The 16,291-nt window shown below is 34.8% G+C and overlaps 1 protein-coding gene across 1 annotated transcript in view; it reads right to left on the bottom strand.

Annotated features, from left to right (window-relative positions):
• The window catches only part of CFAP47 (cilia and flagella associated protein 47), a 433,368-nt gene that overhangs the window by 102,214 nt on the left and 314,863 nt on the right, over positions 1-16,291 (bottom strand). Inside the window, exons 52-54 of the mRNA XM_049766890.1 lie at positions 10,778-10,875; positions 5,122-5,297; positions 3,643-3,750 (exon numbers count right to left, since the gene is read on the bottom strand). Coding sequence (XP_049622847.1) covers positions 3,643-3,750; positions 5,122-5,297; positions 10,778-10,875 — 382 coding nt within the window. The remainder of the gene's footprint in view (positions 1-3,642; positions 3,751-5,121; positions 5,298-10,777; positions 10,876-16,291) is intronic.

The following is a 16,291-nucleotide window of genomic DNA, read 5'->3' as shown; positions in this document are numbered from 1 at the left end:
ACAAGGGCTTATAGGGTATCACTTAGGCATATCTTCACTTCTGGGAGGGAGCAACTGACTAGCAGTTGCTAGAGGCCCATTTTCCTTTTCAAAATAAAATATTATTCATTAAAAAAATTAAATTCACTGCTGGTGGGAATGTCGTCTAGTTCAACCTTTATGGAAAGTGATATAAAGATTCTTCAAAAAACTGGATATTGAGCTCCTATATGATCCAGCTATACCACTCCTAGGAATATACTCTAGGAACACAAAAATACAATACAAAAATCCCTTCCTCACACCTATATTCATTGCAGCACTATTTAAATAGCCAGGCTCTGGAAACAACCAAGATGCCCTTCAACAGAAGAAACTAAAGAAACTGTGGTACATATACACAATGGAATATTATGCAGCCATCAGGAGAGATAAAGGCATGAAATTTTCCTATACATGGAAGTACATTAAATCTATTATGCTGAGTGAAATAAGTCAGAGGGAGAGAGATAGACACAGAATAGTCTCTCATATATGGATTTTAAGAAAAATAAAAGACATTTTTGCAATAATTCAGAGATGAAAGAGAGATCTGGAAAGTCCAGCTCATGGCATGAAGATCACCACAAAGAGTGATGAGTTCAGTTAGAGAAATACCTATATTGAGAACTATCATAACAAAGTGAATTAATGAGGGAAATAGAAAGCCTGCCTAGAGTACAGGCGGGGGTGGTGTGTGGAGGAGGGAGATTTGGGACATTGGTGATGGGAATGTTGCACTGGTGAAGGGGGGTATTCTTTACACGACTGAAACCCAACTACAATCATGTTTGTAATCAAGGTGTTTAAATAAGTTATTAGTAAAAAATTAAATTAAAAAATTAAAGATAACAGCATTCTCATCTCACATTTATACTCAATAGAAGTGAGTACATATTTGCCAACTACTCATAAGCAATGCTAAAACAATATTTTTATATATTCCCAAATCTGGAATATAAAAAACATAATAAAAAGAAAATTTTTGTATCAGTGCAAATAAAGGTTAACATGCAGAATAAGACGAATCGGAAAACAAAGTCTGCCTATCATTGTAGAATGTAACACATAATTATAACCCAAACATATAATAGGAGTATATTTCTAATATAAAAGAGTATAAAAAGCAAAGAAATATAACCAAAAACTGTGACCTCTTAAAGTATCATTTATATGAAAGGATAAAAGAGAAAATATAAAGTGTGAAATAACATAATATTACTTTATTTTAGAAAATAAATTCTTTTTAAAAACGCAATTAGAAACATCTAAATAAGAATGATAAGCCTTAGATGTTGATAGTTGACATAAAAATTCAACAAAAATAGAAAAATAAAATTGAGTAAACCTGCTAAACACAATTTTGGAAAACATTAAAAAATAAAAACTAAGATAAGTTAAATATAAGCAACTATGTTCTGAATCCAAAGTAAATGTAGAAAAAAGGAGAAAGATAAATAATGTAATTAAAAAATAGTTCCAGAAATTTAAATTCATTGCTACCATACTGAAAGTGGACCTAATTACATGGAGGAATACATAAAATAGAATAACACTCACATAAGGTATTAGTAATTTCTTGGGTTTTTTTTGGGGGGGGTCACACCCAGCAGCGCTCAGGGGTTACTCCTAGCTCTATGCTCAGAAATCGCTCCTGGCAGGGTCGGGGGCCATACGGGATGCTCGGATTTGAACCACCGCCCTGCATGCAAGGCAAATGCCGCACCTCCATGCTATCTCTCCGGCCCTATGTATTAGTAATTTCTTAAGTGCTGCGTATATAGTAATAACCAGAGATATTCTAGCAAAAATAGAAACTGGAGGAACTATATTCTGAAGTGGAGCACTTGAAGCAGGCACACCACCATTTGCTCATACTTGAATGTGATTTAATGAACACAAATGTCAGCACAGTGTCAGTGTGTTTACTATAAGACTAGAGTGTTCAAATGAGTATAGTACTAAAATAGGAAGAGAGATAAAAATATCAGACTTGTGATCTCAGTGATATACCCTCAGAGATATGGCTGCTAATCTATTACAGTGGGGTTGAGTTCATGAAGTGGTTCAAGAAAAACCTCTTCAAATGATATTGGGAAACAGAATAACCACTTCTAAAGAAAATGAAAATTGATCTAACACTCATGCTATATACAGAAAACTAATTCAAAATGAGCCAAAGACTTAGATATTAGATAAGTCATAATTTATTGAGGAAAACAGGCATAACTCTACAAGATCTAGACCTCAAAAATGTCTTCTGGGGCCGGAGCAGTGGCACAAGTGGTAGGGCATTTGCCTTGCACGTGCTGACCTAGGACAGACTGCAGTTCTATCCCCCAGCATCTCATTTGGTCCCCCAACCCAAGAGCAATTTCTGAGCACATAATCAGGAGTAACCTCTGAGTGTCACTGGGTGTGGCCCCAAAAGAAAAACAAATGTCTTCAATCATTTGATTCCATTGGAAAAGAGTAAAAAATATAAGACATTAGGATTATATGAAGTCAAGTAACTTTTACATGCCCAAATAAACTGATGAAAATAAAAGGTTACTGAGTAGGAGAAGATATTCACATACAATACTTCAGATAAATAGCTAACATTAAAAAATCTATCGAGCACTTAGAAAGCTTAGGAACAAAATCTCATAACCCTATAATACTATAATGTGGAAAAGATATGGAGAGACATTTCCCCACTTCCATGAAGACCTTCAGATACCAACAAGCATACGAGAAAAATTTTATTATCACATAGTCTCAGGCAAACACAAATCAAAGTGACAATTAAGTATCAACTCACACCACTAAAAATGTAATATATAAAAAGACTGAAATGCCAAATATTGGCTGGGAATGTAGGAAAAAAAGGAACTGTCATTCATTGATGGGTATATCATCTGGTCCAATCCCTAAGAAAACAATATGGATACTTAAACAAAAAAGAATAGAACTCCCATTCTGTGAAGCTATCCCATTTCTATGTATCTATGACCTATGTAAGATTAATTTGAGAAGACCTATGTACAACTATGTTCATTGCAGCTCTTCATATTACCTACATCTTTGGTCTCAGAGTTTGACCTTGAAATGCTTACTGAATTAGTACATTCACTCTATTGAAAAATTATCTGAAATTGAGATTGGAGTATTCATTCTATTGCAAAAGTCCTTCTCCATCCATCTAAATATTCCTTTCCCTTCCTAGCAATAATAATTTTAAACTAATACCTCTTCTTACTAAATACTGACTTTTCTTTTTGCATATATATTCCATAAGGTAGCTAATCATTTTAAATCTATAGCTTTTGGAGCCCCATCTGGCATCTCTTAGAGGGCCTACTCCTGACTCTACTCAGGGAAAACTCCCAGCAGGGCTCAGAGAACTATATGTAGAGCTGGGGAATGATCCTGGAATAGTGGTTTGCAAGGCAAAGGCCCTATTCCTGATACTGTCACTCTGGTCCTCTACAGGGTAGCTTAGGTAGCAAACCAGTAGGACAAGAAAAAATAATTTACTAGAAATAAACTTCCATTTTATCTAAAATAATTATATGCATTATACCATTAATTTATTTGATAAATTTTATCTGTGTGAAACAATATATATTAACTAGAACTTACTTTCCAAGTTCACATTGTATTTCTGCAATTGTAGTTGGTTTTGGTGGTTTAGTCTTCAATTTCAGTAAATACCAGAACTCACGAGAGTCTTCAGGTTGAAAAATAACTCTGAGGGTGGAAAATAAACAAAATTTTGTCCATAGTTCTAGTTTGTGTTACACATTTGGCAGAAAAATAATCCTGAATGCATTCAATTTTTAATCTAAAAACTTTTTTGAAAAACTCTATTATGCTATGAATGTATTACAGAAATTTTCATCTTTCATGAAAAAATTATTTTAATTTTAAGAGTACAATCGCATGGTATTTAATAAATGTAACTGACTCAATAAAAGTATTTAAACATAAATAATTAAAACATGCACCATAGTTAAAACAAGAAATATCCTTGTTTTTAATTGTGACTAAATCAAACTTCAGTTAAACTCAATTCATGCGTATTTACATGTGAAGGAAGACCATCAAATTACATTGAGCTCTGTAGAGCTTCCTCTATAATCAATGTATATTTGGAGAAAATAGAGGTATAGTATGTTATAGTCTAAAAGTATAATAGTAATGTATATGTGTATACATTATATCTAGGTACATATTCACTCAGAATAATTAATATTTACTCTAGCAGTATCTGCAAAGTGAATAGTTTGTATTTAATTGTTAATATGAAATAAAAGTTATTGAGCAACAATTCCTTTCATTTGTTTCCATTCTCAAGACCTAGAAAATGTTGCTAAGTAAAATAGAAGAGGATAAAGGTGCAATTTAGAAATTATTTAATTTGCCTCTTACAATAAATAATATTTCTGCTTTGGGGAAAATAATGAAAATAATGCCTATACTAAAATATGCATTATTATTTTTTATTTTTAGTAAGGCATTGTGATTCACAAAGTAAACTGTAATGGATATCTGGTATACAGATTTCCAACACCAATTCCACCATCAGTGTTCCTACTTTGCCTCCCAACTCTACAGCTTGCCTCTTTGATAGGCGCAATTTTTGTTTGGGGTTTAGGGACAAGTATATTTTAAAGTTTGGTTATTGTAAGTTGTATTTCTTGCTTTCAGTTTTGTTGATTCTCTGGATCAGATACATAGTTTACGATATCTCTACACTACTAATGTGTCTGAGACCCCTGTAGCCAGACTCTGTTATTTCCTATCAACCTCTTCTTACTTCCCTCTTGATTTCTTCCCTCCCTATACTTCTCAATTCTATGATCTATGGACCAGGGTAATAAGGTTTCCCCATTCTATTCCTGTACACTTTAGTGTGTCCTGCTGTAATATATACCACAGATTATTGAGATCACCTAGAATTTTTCTTTGTTCTGACTTGCTTTGTGCCTTTTGTTAGTGAAAATATATAGAACAAGATGATTATATATAATATGAAAGAGTTATTGTATAAAGAAATAATTCAAAAAACTTAACCATTACAGATCAATAATAAAATATAATGCCCCATTCAAACCATACTTTTCTTCACTGTATCCCGTAGTTACTGGAATAATGAAGATAGAATAGTTCTTTTGTTCTTCTGAAAATAAAACAATTTCTTTGCTTCCAGAAAGGGCCGGACTCGATAACAGTACATCTATATGAAAAATCCTAGCTTGTGTATTACAAAGAGGTATATCAATGCGTTGGCGCTCCTATAATTGCAAAACATAAATATTATAAACTCTTAGTATCAGCATAGAGCTGTTCTAATCTATAGGAATAATGTTAAGCATGTTTTTTCTTTTGAAGCCACACCCTATGATGCTCAGGGGTTACTCCTGGCTATGCACTCATAAATCGCTCCTGATAAGGGACCATATGGGATGCCAGGGGATCGAACCTAGGTCTGTCCTGGATCGGCTGTGTGTAAAGCAAATGCCCTACCGCTGTGCTATTGCTCTGGCCCCAATGTTAAGCATATTTTAATAAAACAAGAACATTTGTTTTATTTTTTCCTTGATCCATAATTTAATATATCTCACTTTTTATCACTCAGGTATTTACATTGATATATCTTCAGAAATGTCAATATGTAGTTAAAGTTTAGAGAAATTTGTAAATTTATGTTCTTTTTTAGTACCTTTAGTACTTTAAGGGTACATTTGCCAGTGATCCCTTTTAAGCAATGATACTCAAACCTTAGCATGCATAACAACAATTTCTAATGACTACAAAACTATAGATTACTAGCTCCCTACACTAAAGATTCTAATTTGGTATATCAGAGATAGGAGCTGAATTTTTTTTATGGTTTCTGGGTCACACCCGGCGGTTCTCAGGGGTTACTCCTGGCTGTCTGCTCAGAAATAGCTCCTGGCAGGCACAGGGAACCATATGGGACAACGGGATTCGAACCAACCACCTTTGGTCCTGGATCGGCTGCTTGCAAGGCAAACGCCGTTGTGCTATCTCTCCGGGCCCGGGTCTGAAATTTTTTATTGATGAAAGGCTTTGTCTAGTGCTGATCAAGTGAACACATGTAAAATAGTTCTGGTGCATTAGCTTCAAGTAGCAGGGACATTTCAAATCATGCTGTTGAAATACTACCATCCTGTTTATATTCTTTCCATCTCTTTATTTCTCCTGCCCTTTGTCATATCTTTAGAATGGCATTCTTCAAGTTCCTCATTCTGATCCAGCCTGGCTTATGAATCACAGTTCATCATCCAATCATTGTTAATCAAGTCTACTTGTTGAAGAAAATGTGTTAAATATGATTAATCTTAATACAGACCAATTGTTTATAATGCCTGATGTGATGAAATGGAGATGACGGGAATCTCAGTCATAATTCAAATTGTTGTAATGCATACACTTTTGAACATGGGACTAGTTTTTTTTTCTTTTGGTTTTTGGGCCACACCCTGTGACACTCAGGGGTTATACCTGGCTCTGTGCTCAGAAATCGCTCCTGGTTTGGGGGATCATATGGGATGCCGAGATTCGAACCACCGTCCTTCTGCATGCAAGACAAACGGCCTACTGCTGTGCTATTTCTCTGGCCCCGGGACAAGTATTTTGTTTGTTTGTTTTGTTTTGTGGCCAAAATGCAGAGGACAAGGCTTACTTCTGGTTCTGTGATCAGTGGTTAGTCCTGGGGGCACAGGAAACATACACAGTGCCCAATACAGAACCCAGATTGGCCTCATGTAAGCAATTTCTCTATGCACTGTATGATTTCTCAGGCCAGTGGTGCTAATATTAATAAAATAAAATCATAAAGCAGAAATGACAAGAAAGTTTGATAGTAAGCTGGTAGAGACAGATGATGAACATGAACGAGATGTCAAGAGATATTTTCAAGACATCTTTAGAAAGCATATCTTCAAGAACGGCATTATAGCTTAATTCACAGAACATTTGTTTATAAAAAAGTATAAGTTTACATTTAGGAGAATAAAAACATTTAATATGAATAATATTGGTTATGAAGGACAAAATAAATATATATATTTACAATTATGGTCAAATTCTTTTTCCTTTGTTCATTTATTTTGTTTTAGTTTGGGGGCTATAATCAGTTATGTATAGAAATCATTCATGTTGAAGCTCAGGAGTCTATATGGTGTCAGGTATAAATGAGACACATGCAAGTCAAGAACCCTACCCAGTATGCTATCCTTCTGGATCCAATATATTTTATTGTAAGTAAAATTCAATTATAAACACAATAGAAATATGGCTATCTACAATAGTTTCAGGAACTATTCAGATCACGGACTTGTAACATAGAAGCATTTAACTTCCTACAGTATATTTTCCTATGTTTATAATTATAAAGGGGGAACAAAACTAAAACGGAAAAATGAACAAATGATGGCATGAATAAATATAAATAAAATATAAGCAAATTATTATAAATTATACTTATTAGTTTTCACACAATCCAACATATTTTATTTACCCAGACACTGTAGTGTCTGTTTTTATTTATTTATTTATTGGTGGAGAATGTGGACAACAATATTTTATTTATTTTTATATTCTATTAAGATACCATGATTTATAAAGTCATTTATAGTTGAGTTTTAAGTGTACTATCTTCAGTACCAGTCCCACCACCAGTGTCAACTTCCCTCTGACTTATTTCATAAGATTATTATGGAACTAAACCTCCTAGGAAGCTTCTGAAGGTTAGGAAACATCTGAACAACTAAATCAAATTAATATGCTAGGATAAAAATAAACACCAAAAACCAGGGAGGGGCAGAGAGAGGAGACTTTGCACACAGTCAACTTGGGTTAGATCCCTGGCATCCCATATGGTCCCCAAATCTGCAATAAGTAATTTCTGAGTACAGAGTCAAGAGTAACCCCTGAGCACCACTGGGTGTGACCCTCAAACAAATCAAAACAAACAAAAGACATAAAAACTTTGGGATCTAAATCACTGACTTTTAAATATTAACCACAGTATTCATGATCAACTCATAGTAACTCATTTTCTATTACCTTCTAGTCATTATATACAAACTATTGAAACAGAGATTTCATAATACAATACCAACCCCTTTCCCTTCTTTACCCTTTTGTTTTTTTCTTCCCTCTATCCTCTCCTGTCCTCTCATCTCCTTTACTACATCAGGAGGTGCTCAGGGCTTTCTATTGATACTGTGTTCAGGTAGGTATTCAAGGATAATTCTTGGCTAGGTTGGGGACTATATGGGGAAGGGGACTGACAGCAGGTAAGCTTCATGCAAGGCAGTACTTTACCTTCTGTACTATCTCTAGCCCCCAAATAATACTATCAACTCTTACTACATGATATTCCCTGATATTCTTTGTTCTCTTTTATTATGATGCATTTCTTTTATGTTTGGTTGGGGTATGACCAATCAAACATAATGGAGACACATAGCTATTAATTTGGATAAAACTAATTATCAAACAGAATTAATTTGCAAAATGATAGGTGGTCTTCCTAAGATATCCTGAAAAGTTATGATAAATAACTCAATTAAAAGCATAAAATCTGCAGATTTCCTGTAAATCTTTAATATGTAAGTTTCAAAATATTTGTTGAGGATATATTCTGCCAGTGACCTTATTTTGGTAAGTTTTTAAGGTTAATTTTTGTCATTTTTTATACAGTTTTGGGAGAAACTTACTATTGCCTATATTTCTGGGTCTTTTAGCATCCAAGTACACCCTGGGTAGACTTAATTTTGTCAACAAGAATCAGAAAATTGATTTTCTCCACTACTGATTTCAACCTAGTCAGGATGTCTCTTTCTCTACCCATTGTAGTTATCTCTGATGCTTCTCAGAGAGTCATCACATTCCTACACAGATACTTAGAGAGGAAGAAAAATCAGTCAGCCCTTTCATCTCAAGTGCAATTAAGTGATCTTTCTGATTCCTCCTTCCTGATGTCCTATCCTCACTCAGCCTCAAAAATGTCTGGTCGGTTTTCAGGTGACTCCTGAAGAAGAGGCTCTTTTCAAAGCCCTACAATGCCTATTCCCATATTTTCCAGAAGCCCTTTGCACAGCCATTGGTTTCTGGGCCCTGCATTTGCAAGTTGGCAGATGGTGAAATGATAAATATTACCCAACTTATTTGACATAGCAGAAACATAATATCTCCAGAAAAATTCTCTTCTATGCTTCACAGAATGAAGAACCCATTAGACAACAGATGTTCAACCAGAGGTACTTCATCCCCAAATAAACAATCCAAAGTGAAGAAAAACATGGACTCCCTTTTTGATCGCATCATTATCAGTTGCAGCCAAAAACAGGAAACAGCCCATGGATAGATGAGTGGTAAATATACAAATGGAGTAATACTCAGTTGTATATATTTTTAAAAGATTAATTTCCCATAACATGAATACCTAGAGCATATTATGCTGGGTAAATGAGTATATAATTTCACTCATATGTCGTATATAGACAAAATATGTAAATGAACTAAAGAAAACAAAAAAAATAGATTGAATTGTTGGCTACCACAATGGAAGGAGAAAAGAAACCAAGAAAAAGATAGAGGTTTAGGGGCCGGAGCAGTGGCACAAGCATAGGGCGTTTGCTAGCACAGACCTAGGAACTAGGACCTAGGGTAAACCGTGGTTTGATCCCCAGGTGACCCATATGATCTCCCAAGCCAGGAGCAATTTCTGAGTGCATAGCCAGAAGTAACCCCTGAGTGTCATTGTGTGTGGACCAAAAAAAAAAAAAAGAAAAAAGAAAAAAGAGGGAAATTTAATTGTAAAAGATAGAATACATTGTACTTAGCATAGTAAAACAAATATTGATATGTTTTGATTTCCAAAGCTACACTCAGCAATGCATAGGAAATACACCTGGATCTGTGCTCAGGTCTCATGCCTAAAAGTGGTCAGGAGATCTATACAGTACTGCAACTGGGACCAGGGTTATGGCTGCAGGCACATTGCTAGGCAACAGCATTAAATTTTGCAGTCTCTCTCTAGTCTCAGATATCGATTGTACATGATGGTCACCTGGAATTTACATGTTTAAAATGATGTTTTAATGCATCATTATTTCAATAAAATATTTTCAAGGAACATACTGTTTTTTGTCATTATTATTTAAAATGAGAAATCTGTGGCATTCACATCAAGTTACTTCAAGGTTAAAGGCTTATTCTAGAAATCAGGAACAAATCAACATTGAAAGTATTGAGAAGTCTCAACCAAGTGTCCCCTCCATGAGCCTTCAGAATATTTCATGGAGCCACGGTAAACATTTCTTAGATAGAAGACATGGTGTGAGACTAGGGTCTATTGAAAGTAAAAAATATCATATTGGGGCCAAGTTGGAAAAGGGTTAAGAAACACTGATCTAATGTATAACCTTTCTTTTATTACATGCCAGGTAAAGCAGATAGGCATAGATTAAGCTTGCTTAAAAATTCTTGATACATGCAGCAGGATGTTAGCCTAAATAGTGATTATAAGATACCATATAAGTAAATTATTGTTTCCATAAACATGTACGGACCATAGAACTGAATTTTAAAATAAAATTGCTATTATTTACATAATAATTCATCCTAATGTATTTATCTAATCTGGATATTGCAGAGATAGCAATTTAATTGTATATCAAAAGCTCTAATTTATTTGCAAAAAGAAAAGACAGTTTATAAACATGTAATGAGTACTTACCAATGAAATACACTCAATTTCTAAAGTGTGTGTGGGATATCCAGGAACACTATTGATATCAACACTGTACCAGAATTTTAAATTTTTAAGAGCAGACACTGTAAAGGAAAAAGAACATTTTTCAGTAGTCTTCCAAATAACATATTTAATAGAAAAAGTTAAGAAACAAGAGCATATGTGATTTTCAAATTCTTTGATAGGCTTATTTGTGAAGGAAGAGAGCAGAAATGAAGGTGAAAAACTTATTTCATAATAGTCTGCAAATGATGTGAAGCTTCAGCCATTATTTTAGTGGGAACTTAATGTGTTCTGGGATAGATATGGGACAGGAATATTTTATGTTCTGCAAAATAATATAATAAAAGTTCACTGTCCCATGTCTATTCCAGGAGCACATAAAGTTCCCAACTAAAATAATGATTATTTTGGGAGACACATGGTGATGCTCAGGAGTGACTTCTGGCTCTGGGCTCACGAGTTACTCCTGTATCACTCATGGCAATAATTGGGGGATTGCTTGCAATGTAAGGGCTCAAACCCAAGTCAACTCTACACAAGGCACACATCTTATCCATTACACTGTCTCCTGGCCCTATAATTTTTATCATTATGTTAAGGATTAATAATTCAAAAACAGTCATTTTCCCTCTAATTGCCAAAACATTAAGACATTCTATGTAGAAACGTCTATGTAAATTTTGCAACTAACAACAGTATGTTTCTAGTACTATAAAAAGTAAAGACAAAATAAGGGATAGTGAATGCAATCACTAGGCTACACCCAGTGATTGGTTGGGTAGTCTGAAGTCTTAGGGAGAAAACTTGTGGCCACATTTATGCCAAGTATACATTTTTGGTAGGATGTAAAAAGACTATTCAAACCAAAGAACACTGGAATATGTTATAGGCTAGTGAGGGGTCATGTTTATACCCAGTTCTCAGTATTAAGGAATAAATAAACCAGCAGGGTTTCCCACTGGTATGGAAGCCCAAAGTGACACTTTCACTCCTAAAACTGAAACCTAGGCCAATATAAGAAATATGAACCAAAGATTTTCTGATAATCAAACTCAGATTCTTTACATTTGTTCTCCAGTGTCTCATATTGCAGTGCCTTGATTAAGTCTTTGAAGGGACAGTATAGAAAAGAATACTATGGCACTGAATACTGTATTATTGCTTCCATAGCATTGAATTATATTATTATAAATCAGGGGTCTCAAACTCAATTTACCTGGGAGCCGCAGGAGGCAAAGTCAGGGTGAGGCAGGGCCGCATAAGGAATTTCGCTTACCAAATATTTGCAATAAAAAATTGCATTACTAAGAAAAAAATCGCATTAAAAATCTGCATACCCCGAACGAAACTGCTCGGGGTATGCTAATGTTTAATGCGATTTTTTTCTTACTAATGTGATTTTTATTGCGATTATTCAGTAAGCAAATAATCGCGAATACTGCGATATTTGAAGGCCAGCCGCGGGCCACAAAATGATGTACGGAGGGCCGCAAATGGCCCGTGGGCGTCGAGTTTGAGACCCCTGTTATACAGCATTGAGTGTGAGGCATTGAATGACTGTTATAAAGAGCTGAATTATAATATACTGCATGACATTCTACAATATTGGATCCTCATATTCTACACTGCACTGCCTTGTATCATTTTTTATTTTTATCATATTGTATTATAATCTATCCTAAAACAATATTTAGCTACCATTAAGAACTTACCAAATGAGTAGATCTGAAAAATGTTTCAGACATTCAGAATGATTAATGAGGAGGTCCAGGTGAGTTCTTACTCTACCTATAAAATGTTCTCAAAGAAAATCTTACCACCACTGATTATTATTGTTGTGATTATTATTAAATATTTTTGTAGTTCCAGGGCTCAAACTAAACTCTGTTTGCATGCTACACTGAGTCACATTCTTGGCACTGAGATGGTTTTGTTTTCTAGAAATCCTGACCCCACCTCAAAATGATAGAGCAGAGCTTGAAAGATAGCAGGGCTACACCCAGTGATTGGATAGTCTGTGATCTTAGGGAGAAAATGTGTGGTCTTATGTATGTCAAGCATACAATCCCCCCTTTTGAGCTATTTCTGCCACCCTCATACCATATTTTAATTTACTAATTTATTTTTTTAATTTATTTTAATTTTTGGTTTTGGGGTCACACTCAATGATGCTCAGGGATTACTCCTGGCTCTGCACTTAGGAATCACTCCTGGTAGGCATGGAGGACCATATGGGATCCCGGGATTCAAACCACCATCTGTCCTGAATCAGCTGCATGCAAGGCAAACACCCTACTGCTATGCTATTTCTCCAGACGCTATTAATTTATTTTTGGTCAAAGCAAGTGGTACTCAGACTCCTGGCTCTGAATTCAGGGATAATTCCTGGTGGTTCTTGGTAGAACAGATCCAGTGCTGGTTAAACCTTGGGTGGATGCATGCAAAGCCAGTGCAACTGGCCTCTATTTAATCATTGTGGCCATCACAAAATTCTGAATAGATTTCCATTCTTATTTACTTTACAGAAACCAAATAATACATCACATTTATAGTTACTGGGTTGCTTTTGAAACCTCTGCATACCTTTGCAATGATTGTTCCTTAAAATTTATAAAGTAGACTTTAAATGTTCTTATGGTGATTAAATATGACATATTAAAGTCATTTTTTCTATTAGGTAAGCCATGTTTATTTTATGGGCTTTCACACTGCTTTAGTTTTAGTTAAAGTTTAATTCACAGGGAAAACAGTTCTAGGCAGGATGTATATTTACTAACTCTAAATATTCTATTATGCTGGGGTTAGCAATTTTTTGGTTTTTTTTTTTGGGGGGGGGCTCTCCAGAACAGTTAACTCAATAATATGTGTATGGTATAGAGCTTGGTAATAGAGAAAGAAGGATCTCCTTCCAAAAGCTCACTAACAATCTATTTGATTGAGTTCAAAATCATAGGAACTGGAAATTCAAAACAAAGTTGCAGTTTTAATCTTAAGAACTATGCAGATAGAATACTTTCTTGCTTGTGGAAGGGCAAAGTTTTAAGACCTTCAAATAACTGAAAGAAGCCTACCAGCCTTCACAGAATCTTTCAAAATAATATTCCATGTGATATATTATGTGGGAACCATAGTTTAGACAAGCTGATATAAAATTATCTATCACAGAGGAAAAAATATCTCCTGTTAGTATTAATAGTAACCATCACACAAGGAAATACTGTATATGGCAAGTTTAATTCCCACAATATTAAAAATTTAATCTAAATTCTAATTGCTGGGTAGAGTAGAATCAGTGGTGATTTATTAATAGGGAGATCAAACATAATTAAACCTTGTTCAACTATAAGACTTAAACATATATTTTTTTGGTTTTTTAGCCACACCCATTTGATACTCAGGGGTTATTCCTGGCTAAGCCTCAGAAATTGCCCTTGGCTTGGGGTGACCATATGGGACGCCTGGGGATAGAACCACAGTCCTGATCCTTGGCTAGCGCTTGCAAGGCAGACACCTTACCTCTAGCGCCACCTAGCCGGCCCCAACATATTTTTCTAATTATAAAGCCAGTAATATTTAACATAGCAATTTGAAAACATTTTGAAAACTGTAAAGATTAATATTATTCATTATTTCATGGCCAAGAAAAACACTCCTTAAATGTTTGTAACATATCAAACATAATAAATGATCTTCTCAGAATTTTCATTAATTCCAATTCCCATTATACAGTATAATATGTGTTTAAACAAAATTCTCATTAAAAGTAAGTGTTGCCCCCGAATGCACATCATTGCAAGGTGAGCAGAAACTGCACCTAGGAGCTAAGACTACTCCACCTTCTCTACCTGGAATGCACATGGCCCTCAGATGAGTGGAACCCACCCTATAAGATAGAGCCAGAGGAGCATGGCAACACTCTGTATAATAGTCAAGAGTTGGAATTAACCAATGTCCAGCAACAGATGATTGAATCATGAATATGTAGTACATATATACAATGTAATAATACATAGATGTAAGGCATTATAAAATCTGCAGCTACATGGATGGAACTAGCAGGTACCATGTTAAATCAAACAATCCATAAGAAGGATAAATAACTGATATGGTAAGTCAAACTAGCTCTATTTTTTTGAAGACATGATGATATACATTGAAGACTCAGAGTCCACACCGAAGTGTCCAGCTACAAATTCAATACACAAAAGGCAGTTGCATTCCTTTATACAAACATTACTCCGTGGAGAAAGAGATCTAAGAGTCTATCCCATTTAAAATAGTGTCCCTAACTATCAAGTACCTAGGAATCAACAACAAGAGAGGTGAGAGACCTATTCCATGAAATTTTCAAAACAGATCAGAAAGAAACTGAAGACCTAAGAAAATGTAAAATTATTCCATGCTCATGGATTTGAAGATTCAATCATTAAAATAACCACTTACCTAACCCCCATATAGATTCAATAAAATCCCTATTCAAATTCAGACAAAATTCTTCAAATGCTTAGAACAATCAATTATAAAATTTGTTTGGAACCATAAGAACATAGAATAGCTAATCCATCTTGAAAAACAATAAATTGGAGTATCACATAATCTAATTTGAAGATCTATTACCAAGTCTTAGTGATCAAAATAGTGTGGTATTTGAACAAAGACAAAACTTCAGACCAATGGATGAGAATAGAATATCCAGTGACAAACCCCCAAGAATATGGTCAATTAATCTTTGACAAAGGAGCCAAGAATTTTAAATGAAATAAAAACAGTGTCTTCAATAAATGGTGTTGGAACAGTTAGATAATTATGTGTAAGAAATTAAAGACTGATCCGCATCTCACACCTTACACAAAAGTCAAGTCAAAATGTATTAAAGACCTAGAGATTAGAGCCAAATAATAAATTTTATTAAGAAAAACATAGACAGAACACTCCAAGACTTAGACCTCAAAGAAGTCTTTGATGGCATAAGAGCTAAATAAATGGGACTAAACTAAATAAACTATACTAATAAAAGTTTCTATATGGCAAAATAAACACAGGCTAAAATTGAAGACAGCTAACTGAATGGGAAGAAAAACATTTCACTCAACACATCAATAAAAGGTTTGAAATCTAGGATATACAAAGTACTTTCAAAGGTTAACTCTACCAAACCTAAAATTGATATAAATTGGAGAGAGTGAATGAAAAGACATTTCTCTAAGGAAGACCAACATAATGCCAAAATACACATGAAAAAATGTGGTACACATAAAAAAGTGGTAGGGTATTTGCCTTGCATGCACTAACCTAGGACAGACCATGGTTTGATCCCCCAGCATATGGTCCCCCAAGCCAGGAATGATTTCTGAGTGCAGAGCCAGGAGTAACCCCTGAGTGTCACTTGGTGTGGACCCAAAAAAAAGGCAAAAAAAATATGAGGTTCCATATGACCCAGCAATACCTCTTTTGAGTATCTATTCCCTAGGATAAAAAAGCTTCACCCAAAAGGAG

The sequence above is a fragment of the Suncus etruscus genome, chromosome X, assembly GCF_024139225.1.
Source record: "Suncus etruscus isolate mSunEtr1 chromosome X, mSunEtr1.pri.cur, whole genome shotgun sequence".
Classification (NCBI taxonomy): Eukaryota; Metazoa; Chordata; class Mammalia; order Eulipotyphla; family Soricidae; genus Suncus; species Suncus etruscus.
The sequence above is the reverse complement of the archived record's forward strand: the minus strand, read 5'-3'. Positions and strand labels throughout refer to the sequence as shown.